At 36.8% G+C, this 12,201-nt stretch overlaps 1 protein-coding gene across 1 annotated transcript; it reads right to left on the bottom strand.

Annotated features, from left to right (window-relative positions):
• Window positions 1-2,449: 2,449 nt before the first annotated feature.
• LOC149502426 (tetratricopeptide repeat protein 36) lies at window positions 2,450-7,918 on the bottom strand. The gene is made up of 4 exons (XM_089729456.1): window positions 7,718-7,918; window positions 3,650-3,829; window positions 2,853-3,028; window positions 2,450-2,655 (listed from the first exon to the last, which is right to left on the bottom strand). The coding sequence occupies exons 1-4, from the start codon at window positions 7,833-7,835 to the stop codon at window positions 2,572-2,574; spliced, it is 558 nt and encodes a 185-aa protein (XP_089585582.1). The 5' UTR covers window positions 7,836-7,918; the 3' UTR covers window positions 2,450-2,571.
• Window positions 7,919-12,201: the final 4,283 nt, after the last annotated feature.

The raw sequence follows: 12,201 nt of genomic DNA on the forward strand, positions 1-12,201 counted from the left end.
ATGAAATACGCGTAGATACATTTTACAATCATTTTTCGACCAAAAAAAACGAAGGGGTAACTTAGTCCGGTTCTCGTGGCCTCGGTGAGATATTTCAATAACGTGCATTTTATTATAAATTTATGAATAAAAAAATATAGGCCTAAACTTCACCCTCTAGTAAATTATAAGCCCGTAGTTAATACAGGTCTTAGTATACTTTGTAATGTTACAATGTTTTAATTGCAATTCGAGTTATAATAAGAAGTATCGTCGCACCGTATTCTGTGCCAAAATAAATAGTAAATATCTTTCCAATTTTAACCATTTTATTAAATTTTAATAATATTTAATGTGAATATACGAGTTTAATTAATTCAATGTAGTTTTTTGTGTTTTACTGTAAAAGACGAAGAACTCCAACCCTCAAACGATCTCAGAGGCAGGAAATGACAATACTCATTGTCGAGAGATTGTTTTCAGTAAAACACAGAACACATTTTTTAATGCTAGTTTCGATATTTCTACTGACAAAAAGCACTTTTATTACTTAATTAATTGGAACACACTAATGTAGCCTTAGATAATTCATCATGTTTACGAACTTCATTTTTAGAGTATTGAAGTGAAATTACCGATTTGAATACTAAATATATCGGCGTAGCCAGAGAGCGACATGGATTAGCGCGCCAAAAAAAAATTACGTCAACATAGTAGCGTATTTTCAAAGTCTGTTTCGCCATTTTGTCAATTTGTTGGCGCCCTCGAAGATATCAATTGGATGTATGTTTCTGATCGAACAAAATCTGGTACTACTTAACGAGCGTTAAAAGGGATTTTTTATACCGAACAAATTTCGTAATGGAATGGAGATATTACGAAATATACAATGTACAAATTCTGTTACTGTACGACGCTAGTTAGTTTTTAGGTGAGGAGTCTCCATGAAACTGATAAAGGTTTTTTTTTGCAAATGACACAAAATTACACTTTAAAAGTCCCTTACTACATATTTTTGACGCGAAGGCTTCAATTACAGAATTCGGATTTCATTGAAATCTTTAAATAAACGTTTAATTATCATTTCTATTTTTCACTGTAGATTTAATTAAAAATCTGAAGTTCCCAACAAAGCCCTACTACCTACATGCTAAAATGTCAACGTTACTCTGACAACTGCAATAAAAACAACTATTAAAGTAAAAATGTTCGTCGCGATGCAACCAAACCTAAATTAGGCGCAAATGATTCTTGTATTCTAAGCTACATCGATTACAGTAGGTATCAATTAAAAACGTGATAGTGATACCTGAACTATTTAGGTCTCGCCGATTTCGGTACGGATCAGAGTTTGAAAAAACGCAATTCAATTATTAAACTACAATTTGTTTCGATTATATTGTTTTAGGTGAATTAAACCTTTATGTCCAGCTGTCGCATGCTAGCCAAAGAAAAAATCTAGCTAATTTATGCTAATACATTAGCTACGCCAATTAGGTATATAAAGAACCTAACCTTCATGAATAACACTAAATTGATTTTTAAACAAAACTTCTGAACTCATTTAACGGAAATGTTTACCAAAAACGACTCATTCATTCCATAGTTAATAGAATTAGATTATAGACAAATGCTTTTCAAAGCGAGAATTAATTTAGCCGATATTGTGTATCTAGTTTCAACAATTGATGTGCCAAAACACGATAAATCGTTTCATACTCTTAGTTACCACCGTTTTATTTGAAATGAATGAGTTGTTAAACTGTATTTAGTGTGAGCCCTTTTTTTATATTTTTCTGTGTCACATAACCAGTAACAAAGGATATAAGCCATTTAAAATTTTATTTGTCTTCAATAATTCCAATAAGAATAAGCATACATCATCATTAAAATATTATAATTAATGAATATTTAATTTAAGTAGGTATTATATAAGTTTCAAATTTATTATGGTATATTTTATGTACTAGCGCCATTACATACATACGTTGACATGTAAAAATCAAAGAGCACATTTTTAAATTTGTTTAAGCTTTCGTCTTTCCTCGTCGAAACCTTTTCATAGAAGGTAAATTGATATTAAAATGTTATAATAAAAATTTTAGTCATTTAGTGAATCTTGATATAATATTCATGTACCAAAGTGTAACACAGTAAAACATAATCACTGATTTATGAATTTTTATTGCATTATTCTTATTAATATATTAATAGTGTAGCGAACAGTATTCGATCAGTAGTTTTTAAATTTTTTCTCATTTTTCAATATGTAATTGTCACTTTTCAATCGAAGCGCTGGCAACATTTAGTGTGGAAATCACAGTGTATTCTGTGGAGGACGGTTATGTAGTGTTGTACGGAATGTTCCTGTGAACTTTGATTGTATTCAGCAATATAAATTTCTAATCCATTACTTTCTCTGTGTTTTATTTGTCCTCGTGAATGAAATACAAAAATAATAAAATGCAAGTAAAACTTTTTTGGTTTATTTAAACAGAAACATTAATTACTTTGAGAATCTTACAAAAAATTATCTGTTTGAGCAAAACGTGCACTGAAGTACAATTTACCATAATAATATACTTAATGGATTTATAATTTGATTTCCTTTTCGCCTCTCATAACTTGACTTAGCATCTGGTTACAGAGAGCTGCATAGGGATTCAATTCAACAACCTAAAAGAAAGATTATTACGAAATAAAATTAAATACACAAATAATCTAAATACAATCAAAATCATGCAAATGTCGACAATCCCTAAGTCCAATACTGGTCCCTGTTTTTTCCCCAAGAATACTGTTTTGTAATATGTGTAGGTACATAAATTGAACATACTAAATATATTGCCATAATATTTCTATGTAGTACTTGCCTGTTTCTTAGCGAAACCACTACCAAGCTTGGCCGCTTCAACAAAGACCTTCTTAGCTTCATCGTCAGATCCTTTCTTCCTGAGTAAAACTCCTTGTTGACATAATGACAGCGCTCGGGCTCGAGTCTTCTTACCTTCGGTAATTTCTAACGCCCGTTGCAAATCATGTAGTGCCTCTGAAGTTAATACAAAATTATCAACATCATTATCATTAACAACATAGTTTGGTCCAGTGTTGGACATAGGCCTCTCGCAAGGTACGCCACGCGACCCAATCCTAGGCCTCTCGACTCCATTCACTGCTCGCTATCCTGCGTATATCGTCCCTCCACATTGTGACTGGTCTTTTTCCCGTACCTATTCGTGAAAAGCTATGGAGCTATTCCAACTACGTGCGGACTGGTAGGTAAGCTCACGGGCTCAACCTGAGAGAATTTGCTAGCACTAGTGACTCTGACTGGGCGTCCTACACTACATTTATCGGTTTATGGTGTCCACTCCAGAACTCTTCCACCTCAACGGCTCTCAGTTCTGCTACAGATACGACAGGCCCATTACGATTTATAATTTAGAATAATCGTTTAATTATTTAGATATATAATATACATGTGTTTGGTAAATGAAAATACAATTTTAATGTTTTGACGTCATTAAATTCCTTACTTAAGTATTTCTACGGCGCGGCACGAAGTAGTCATTTCCTCTTTCACAATTATTATAATTAGACTATACTAATTACACTAAATTTAAATTTGTTAAGTAATTTACCTAATCATTGTTTTTTTTTCATAACCTACCATCATCTCTTTCTAAAAGCCGGTACAATTGCGCTCTATCGTTGTATCCTGCAGCGCGATCCGGTGCTAGCTCGATACTTTCATTGAAGAGCTTTAGAGCAGCTTCAGATTGTCCTCCCTCAGCTAACTTTACACCTTGTGCGCATAACTCCTTTGCCTTTAGATAAATTTCTGAAGAATCTGTACAATGACAAAACACTGTAATCTGTTTATTGCAACTAATCTGTTTAAATACTGAAATTAGGGACTTCTTGGGACTTTTTGGCGGGAACGCGAGGAGTGAAGTTGTGTGATTTGTTTTATTTTGTTTATTTAGTGTTTCTTCGGGTTTAAATGTGTAATAATGGTGGTTTACTAACTGTTTAATATCTGTGAAAGTGCACAAATGTGGGAAAATGAAACAAAGCCGCTGGACGTAACTTCTCGGGATCCTCCAAAAAGTCCATTGAAATAATCTTAGTAAGTGACCACCATTTTACTGAGATTATATTTCATCCCATTTCATTTCATTTCATTTCATTTCATCCCAGTTGATTAATGTCTCAAATTAATCATCTTCATTTCATTTCACTCCATAATATCATTTTTCATAAAAAAATTAATATAAATTAAAATAAGACATGACTTAAAGGTCTCAGTTACCAGGTCATAAAATCCCTTAAAAAAAAAGGGCCTTTTTGGCGGGAACGCGAGGAATGAAGTTGTGTGATTTGTTTTATTTTGTCTATTTAGTGTTTCTACGGATTTAAATGTGTAATAACAGTGGTTTAATAACTGTTTAGTATCTGTGAAAGTGCACAAATGTGGGAAAATGAAATAAAACCGCTGAACGTAACTTATTGGGATCCTCCAAAAAGTCCACTGAAAAGTCTCAGTAAATGTCCACAATTTTAATGAGATTATATTTCATCCCTTATCATCTCATCTCATTTCATTTTATGTCATGTTTCATATTAATCAACTTCATTTCACTTCATAATATCATTTTTAATATAAAAAAAGTTTTCATTAAAATTAAAATAAAACTTGACCTAAAAGTCCAGTTACCAGTCCTTAGTTACCAGGTCATAAATTCTCTTAAAAAAGGTAGGGCATGTTGTGAGACCGCTCGCATCACCGGCCAGCCTATTTCTGCCGTAAAGCAGTAATGCGTTTTGGTTTGAAGAATGAAGCATTTAAGCGGTGCTATAGAAATAAGAGTTAGAACTCATATCTCGAGTTAGGTGGTGGAATTTATGTTATTGATGTCTAAGGCTTTTTCCCCTACCTATGCTGATAGCCTTGAGAGGCTATTTCAGCTTCCCCCTAACATGTAAGTGAGCTCACGGAGTTCAAACCAGAGTGTTGCTAACACTGGCCCTAGTAAAAATAATTAAGACAACAAACTAATAATTTGATTTAATAATAAGAAATCTAATTTATGTACCTTTTAAATAAATAAATATTATATTTTTAGGCTATTAGTAAAAAATCGTGAATGGGCCAGGCCACTGTATGTGGATCTTTAACGATGTTAAGCTAGCCATACCTACTGCGTAGTCAGATTTGCTTAGTTTTACGGCAGTCTACCCGATGATATGCAGGCGAAGTAAAATGTCCCTTAGAAATAAGGTGACACTCTACAAAACTTGCATACGCCCCGTCATGACCTATGCAAGTGTAGTGTTCGCTCACGCGGCCCGCACTCACCTAAAATCATTTCAAATTATCCAATCCCGTTTTTGCAGGATAGCCGTCGGAGCCCCGTGGTTCGTCAGGAACGTCGACCTCCATGACGACCTGGACTTAGAGTCCACCAGTAAGTATATGCAGTCGGCGTCGATGCGGCACTTCGATAAAGCGGCACGACACGAGAACCCTCTCATCGTGGCCGCCGCGGCGCCGGTAACTACATTCCCGATCCTGCGGACAAAACGGAAAGCAGTCGACGTCGCCCAAAACACGTCATCTCGGATCCTCCCGATCCACTAACGGTGCTTCTAGGTACTTCAAGCACCGGTCACCGTTCTCGTCGAACCCGTCGCTTGCGACGAAGGGCTCGACGAGTAAATTAACTCTCAGACACAGCCCACTGAGTTTCTCGCCGGATCTTCTCAGTGGGTCGCGTTTCCTATCCGGTGGTAGATTCTGCGAAGCACGGCTCTTGCTAGGGTTCGTATTAGCATCGTCGTCAGGTTTGATCCCCGTGAGTTTACCTACTAGTTACGGTTACGCTGGAATAGCCTCTCTAGGTTACCAGCTTAGGTAGGAAAAAAAAAGTTACGGTAGTGACATAGACTAAGTAATATAATGTATTATCCACCTATTTATGGAAACATTGGATGTGTTTAATAAAATCTTACAACGTTACAATGTGTATGTAGCGCCGAATATAAATCATATTCATCTTTTTATCTTTGCTGAAAAACACAAGCATACTAAGCATATTTGACTGCCGCCTTAATGATAGCTAGTGACTTTTTGTAACGTCGATATTTTGATGTAGATGAGCAGAATATTATGTCATTGCTCTCCACCACTCAATAACTGCTAAGCGCGGCGCTTACCGCACCCATAAACACTTCAAGCTAATAATCGCGTTCTAACTTTAAGAATAACTAGCTGTACCTGTCCGCTTCGCTGGGCATTTAAAATTATTATTATTATTTCTCACCCCCCAAAGATTCTCATCATTAACGCCCCCGCAACTGGTGTAGGGAGTCCAACACTCATATAAATATTAGCCTATCCATTAAGTACATGTATTTTCTAAATGGATACCAAGTTTCAAGCCAATCGGATGCATAGTTCAGTAGTTATAATGGAACATCAATAAAAACTACTGTAGATTTATATATTAGTATAGATATCATAAGACCATCCTAATAACCCCAAAAATATACATCGAAGGACGAAAGGCTATTTGGTTTAAACGACTTTTCCCTTAATACGCGACATTTATCTTTGTAATTAAAGATGCGTTTTATTTGGTATTAGCATCAACAGATCGATGTTTTTAATTGAACTTCAATTAAGTTTATTCAATTCAAATAGCTGAAGAAGTATTTTGTTGTGATAGGTATATTTTCCAAATTTTATACTTCAAGTTTCAAAAAAGTACCTACCTGTTTGAGGCGATGATAAAATAATAATATTAATATGCTTCATACATGAGGAGAATGAAGCTACATCAGACAAAGACAACAAAGTAATTTTTTTTTTTTTTTTTCGTATATCCACAACTAAGTAATTACTCCCTGTGGTGTCAGCCCTATTCATGAATCCAGACTATACAGGAAAATCTAATAATAATACAGAGTTGCGGGAGCTCGCACCCTACAATTTTGATGCAATTATTATGTTATTATTATTATTTTATATTTTATTATATTTATCATAAAGCGAAATAATAATGTATTGATATTATGATGACGATCTATAAGCGTTTCCATACGTCTATCGCTTTTATCTTCTTACTTTTTTCAGTACGGTACCGACATTACAGACATTAGCTTCTTAAGTTACCATTGTTGCCAGCATTGAATTTACAAAAATATTCAATCATCATAAATATACATATTCTGCTAAATAAAAAATTCTACGGAGCGGAATCAGATGAAAATTATTTATTTGAGACTAATAAATTAGGATGAAATTAAATGAAACGAGATGAGGTGAAATGAAAAATAATCTTATTATTATGTCTCTGTAAATAACCACCGCTTTATAGCGACTTTTTGGAAGAACTCGAAAAGCCACGTCCAGCGACTGTTTCATATTATCACATCTATACACTTTCACATGTTAAACAATTCATCTTTATTACAAGTTTAAACCTGAGAAAAAATGAAATAGTTAAAACAAATTCACTCAGCCTCAATCATCACGTTCCGACAAAAATCTACATTTATTTCGTGTTATGGGATTATAACACCATGAATAAAGACACGCATCTTGAAACATGAGCTTAAAGTCTCAAAGATCTTAAACAAGTTTCTCATCGACCCAGAACGCATTAATACTATGCGGTATAACTTGTATTGGCTGTTTAATAATATGGAATACACATTATGGAACATTGTGATTTACCTTCGTCTTCTTCGACAAACGTATCTCCATCGTCGGCCACATCACCGACGGTCGCAGTTGGATCGAATATACTCCTTAAAATTGCTCGATCTCTTTCGCTTAAATTATCCAAAGCCATAATAAAATCTTGTAAAAGAAACTATTTTTTTTAATTCAATAAAACGACAGCTTTGCGTCAAGTCAGGTTTAGTACTAAACTAAAACAAACTTGTTTCTTGTTTGTTGATTTACATAATATAAATGTGTGGTCTATACAAATATTATAAAGAGGAAAGATTTGTTTGTTTGTTTGTTTGTATTGAATAGGCTCCGGAACTACATGTACTAGGACTTTGCAGAACATATTATTATTTACAAAAAGTGTCACGACAGCATATGTCAAACTATTATAGTTATGCCGCAATAAGTGTTCTTTTATTTAAAAAAATAAAACAACGTCAAATATCGTTGAAATTTTTGTTAAAGACCCGAGTGGAGCCGGAGCGGGCCGCTACTATATAATATTATCATTAAACGAACAAGTTCTCAGTTTTATGTTAATGTTGAAACACTCTCGTCATTACGTATTCATGCTTATTTATAATCGGTCGACGAGATATATATTTTTGACTGTTTATATATATTATTGTTGTTTATTATTATATATATTATTATGTATTTATATATATATATATGTCGCATCCGGGTCAATAGTTCGGAATATCAACGATACACAAACGTCAAAGTGACAAAATGGCCGTGTCGTGGTTGACGACTTTTAGTAATATTAAGACGGTGGTTTTGATTATTATTTTAAATGATGAAATGTTGTTTTGATAAATATCACAAAATGAAGGGTAGACTCCGTAACGCCACAGTTATAAAATGGCGGTACGTGGACAGAGTCGTGGCATTCGTGTCAGACAGTCAGTCAGTCGGTCTGTCGCATAGACCTATATAGTAGGGACACGACATATTGTTCTATACGTACAATTGCTTATATAAATAGCACCCATTTTGAAGGCACATACATAAACATATATCTATCTCGCTCTTACTCAGCACTTTAACTCGCAGGAAAACAATATAACAGTATTTCAGTGCGTACATAAAATGAAACATGAATATACGTAAATGTCTCCGTCTCCGTCTAATGAGGCCGAAAATCCGCCATGTTTAGCGCGCCAAATGTTATTGTCACGTCAGTTCGACCGTCTGTTTTGGGTTGTACATTATTTATTGACTTTGATATCGATTTAATATGATTGCTTATATAAAATTTCTTATTTTATCATGCTTAAAACATACAAAAATAATAATTAAAACATATTTTATAGGATCTCAAGAAAGTCGTCGGAACTATTTAAATAAAATAGTTTTATAACACTATTGTCAACTCGTTAAATATTTATTAATTAAGTGATTTTAGAGAGGAAGTCACAAGGAATGACGTTTGTAATTTTATTAACGAATAAATGTTCTGTAGGTGTTTTTTTTTATCAGGCGGTCCCTTGATAAGTTTAAAATTTGAATCACTCTCAAGTGAGAGTGATTCAAATGGTGCGGCGTACCTTCCTTGAGGTGCGCTGCGGTAATGTGTTACGGACTTTAGAGTCAGCAAAACAATTAAAATAGATTGTAATAGTCTAAGAAAAACACGTACTCAAAATACGATAACATTCAGCATGCTAGAAATGGGCAGATGGCACTGTACTACGCCATATCTTTATGTTTTGCGGCAAACGACAACTTTATAAAATCAGTGTAGCAAATTTTAAAAATCGTCATATCGTTTACTTGGCAAATTTGAAGCACGAACTCGTCTTAGATTTCACATAATATCTAAATCACATCATCTTTGCACATAACAATATACTTACTTCCTATTAAGTATAAATTCTACAAATACATTCACTCAACAATATTTAAAATAAAATGAGCCATGAACGTTTATCGATAAAACCTACTAACATTATAATCTTCTGGGCAGCACTAAAACCGCCATGTTTTGTGGCCAGATGACGTCACAGTGGCACGAATTTTTTGTTGACGTTTCATTTCCATAGGTTTCCTACTTCAGTGGTCTGTCGGTATGTGCAACGAAACTGTCGGTTTATCCTGTCATTGTGAAGTTGTGTGTGTTGAGTTTCACTAATTATTATTGAAAAGTTTTATTTACTAAACTGAGTTCAATCGAATACGAGTGATGACGAAACTACCGCTCAGCCATCCCTGACGTGTGACGACATCAGAAGTGAGATCAGGACTCTACTCTCACTGGCGTGACGTGTTTGAACATGTCCGAAGTACAGCAAAAAAACATGATGCAGATCAGAATACTAGTAGTGGTACGCCACAAGAGCGTGAATGCAGCATACGTAAGTCGTGTAATAACGTCTGTGTTACCTCGATGGAAGATCTGAGCCACGAAGAAATCGTCACATCTTACGTTCTGGCTCATGTTGCCCAGTTTGACTGTCGACTTCATCACATGGCATTTACTAGCGGAAATACAACACGTAACAAGCTATTGCAAGAAATTAAGGCAAGTGCAAATCTCAATTGAAACTTCGATCGCAATAATGGATCTGTCATGACGAGTGGGTAGTTCCGACAAGAATTATTTTAAGCGGCTGACTTCTGCTAGAGTTTCATGGCACTAGTGCAGTAAACTAGGATATGAGACTGTGAATTGTCGCTGAAACTTTAGAATCTACTAGATTCAATACCAATAACACTGCACGTTCGATGACTTCGGGCTCCAGCAAGCAAGCAAACAAGAAAGCAAGCAAGTTTCCATGGGGAAGAAAAATTGACACATCTGAAGTCGTCGTGACCTGTAAGATAAGACGTCCGGTGCGTTCGTGTCTGGCGATGCGGCGGTGTTCGAGTCCCGCTGGCGGATGCAAGTGTTTGCGGTTGGCTTCCGCAGTGTGGGAGTAACATCGTGTAGGAGAGGTGGAACCCGCAAATTGTAGTTTGTGTGGTGGCTGGTAAGATTTGCTGTGGTAAAAAGTTTGCGTGGTGGTAAAATGTCTTGTGAGTCTGCACAGGTAACCGGGGGTGAGTCTTCCGCGGTCGCGGCCTACCCAGTCCGCGAGAACCGGGAAGATCGCCTCGACGATACGGAGGCCGGCCGACGGGTCCGCCAAACGACGAGACCACGACTCTAGCACGGACTGCCGAGATTGGAGCCCCCGCGCTCCGGCTGCACTTGCGCTAGGGCGCGCCGCCTCGTAGGAGACTGTGAGGTATCCTTGAATAACTCTGACTGCGATCGCGCGCGGCGACGTTCTCGTGGGTAAGGACGTGGCACCAGACGGGTGCTCCGTATAGTGCCATCGACCGCACGGGTACCATCACCCTGCCTATTTCTGCCGTGAGGCAGTGGTGTATTTCGGTTTGAAGGGTGGGGCAGCGGTTGTAACTATACTGAGACCTTAGAACTTCTATCTCAAGGTATGTGGTGCGTTTACATTGTGGATGTCTATGGGTTCCAGTAACCATTTAACACCAGGTGGGCTGTGAGCTCGTCCACACATTAAAACGAAGAGCGTAATCAAACGAAATTAGATCCGAAGTTTAAAGGGCCGTTTAAAGTAGTTGAAGTATTGGATGGTGACCGTTACACATTGAAAGCTTTAAATTCAAAACGTACTTACAAATACCCACATGATAGGCTAAGAAAAATGCCAGCATGACACATACCAGTCGAGGTTGATGTAAATGATGATGATGAAGAGCAAGCTTAAATTGTGGTGAAAACTCGAGTAAAGATAGTCTATCGGCCGTATTGTGTTCGACCGTACCAGTAGCTATTACGTAGTCGTAGCCGGGTAGAAATCGGTTGTCTCTTGAGGCAACTCAAGTAGTCCGTGGGTGCGCGTTGCGCGTTTGGCTCTGGCGGAGGTCGGGGTCTGTAAAGACCATCGTGTGAAGTCAGCGGGTGATGCACACGGGCGATCCACGCTGTGGATGCGCATCATGAGGGCAATTGCGATTGCTGGTCGGCTGGAGAGCCGTGGCGTTAGATATTTTTACTCGGAAGTTTTCTTTGATCTGAGTTCCTGTAAGCTATGCCTGATTTGTACAGAGTAAATTTGAGGTTTGATGAACGACTGTGGTACGTGCTCTGGCTGCTGAATAGTGAACTTTGTATACCCTATTGTTTTATTTGGTTAAAATGGTATTAAAACAGTTTAAAGCTTTGATGACTTTAAATTTTCCGATAAGTCTTAAAGTGTAGTCAGGAGTGATCGAGCGGAACAAGTGTTCTCGTGGATGTTTTTGATTGTAGGTTAACCATCACACGAGGACGTGTACAGTCAGGAAGACCGTGTCGCAATCAACACGTGATTGCTGCAGCCAATACGAGATATGGGACGCAAGCGCCGTCTGTCGGCGCTCGATGGGTCAACTATTCACCGGCCGAGCGGAGCGACATGCCGGTAGCTGTGTAATATCGAGTATTTTTGGTAAATGAGAACAATCTGGTGAGTCGTATT

Source organism: Bombyx mandarina, chromosome 08 (genome assembly GCF_030267445.1).
Source record: "Bombyx mandarina strain Sakado chromosome 08, ASM3026744v2".
Taxonomy (NCBI): domain Eukaryota; kingdom Metazoa; phylum Arthropoda; class Insecta; order Lepidoptera; family Bombycidae; genus Bombyx; species Bombyx mandarina.

Bases quoted from the DNA above. Each gene is read 5' to 3' on its own strand.
- LOC149502426 (XM_089729456.1), bottom strand. From the start codon at position 7,835: ATGGCTTTGGATAATTTAAGCGAAAGAGATCGAGCAATTTTAAGGAGT. The intron at 3,029-3,649 runs GTAGGTTATGAA...TATTAACTTCAG, and splicing joins GCTTTTAGAAAGAGATGATG to AGGCACTACATGATTTGCAA. The intron at 2,656-2,852 runs GCAAGTACTACA...TCTTTCTTTTAG, and splicing joins GTGGTTTCGCTAAGAAACAG to GTTGTTGAATTGAATCCCTA.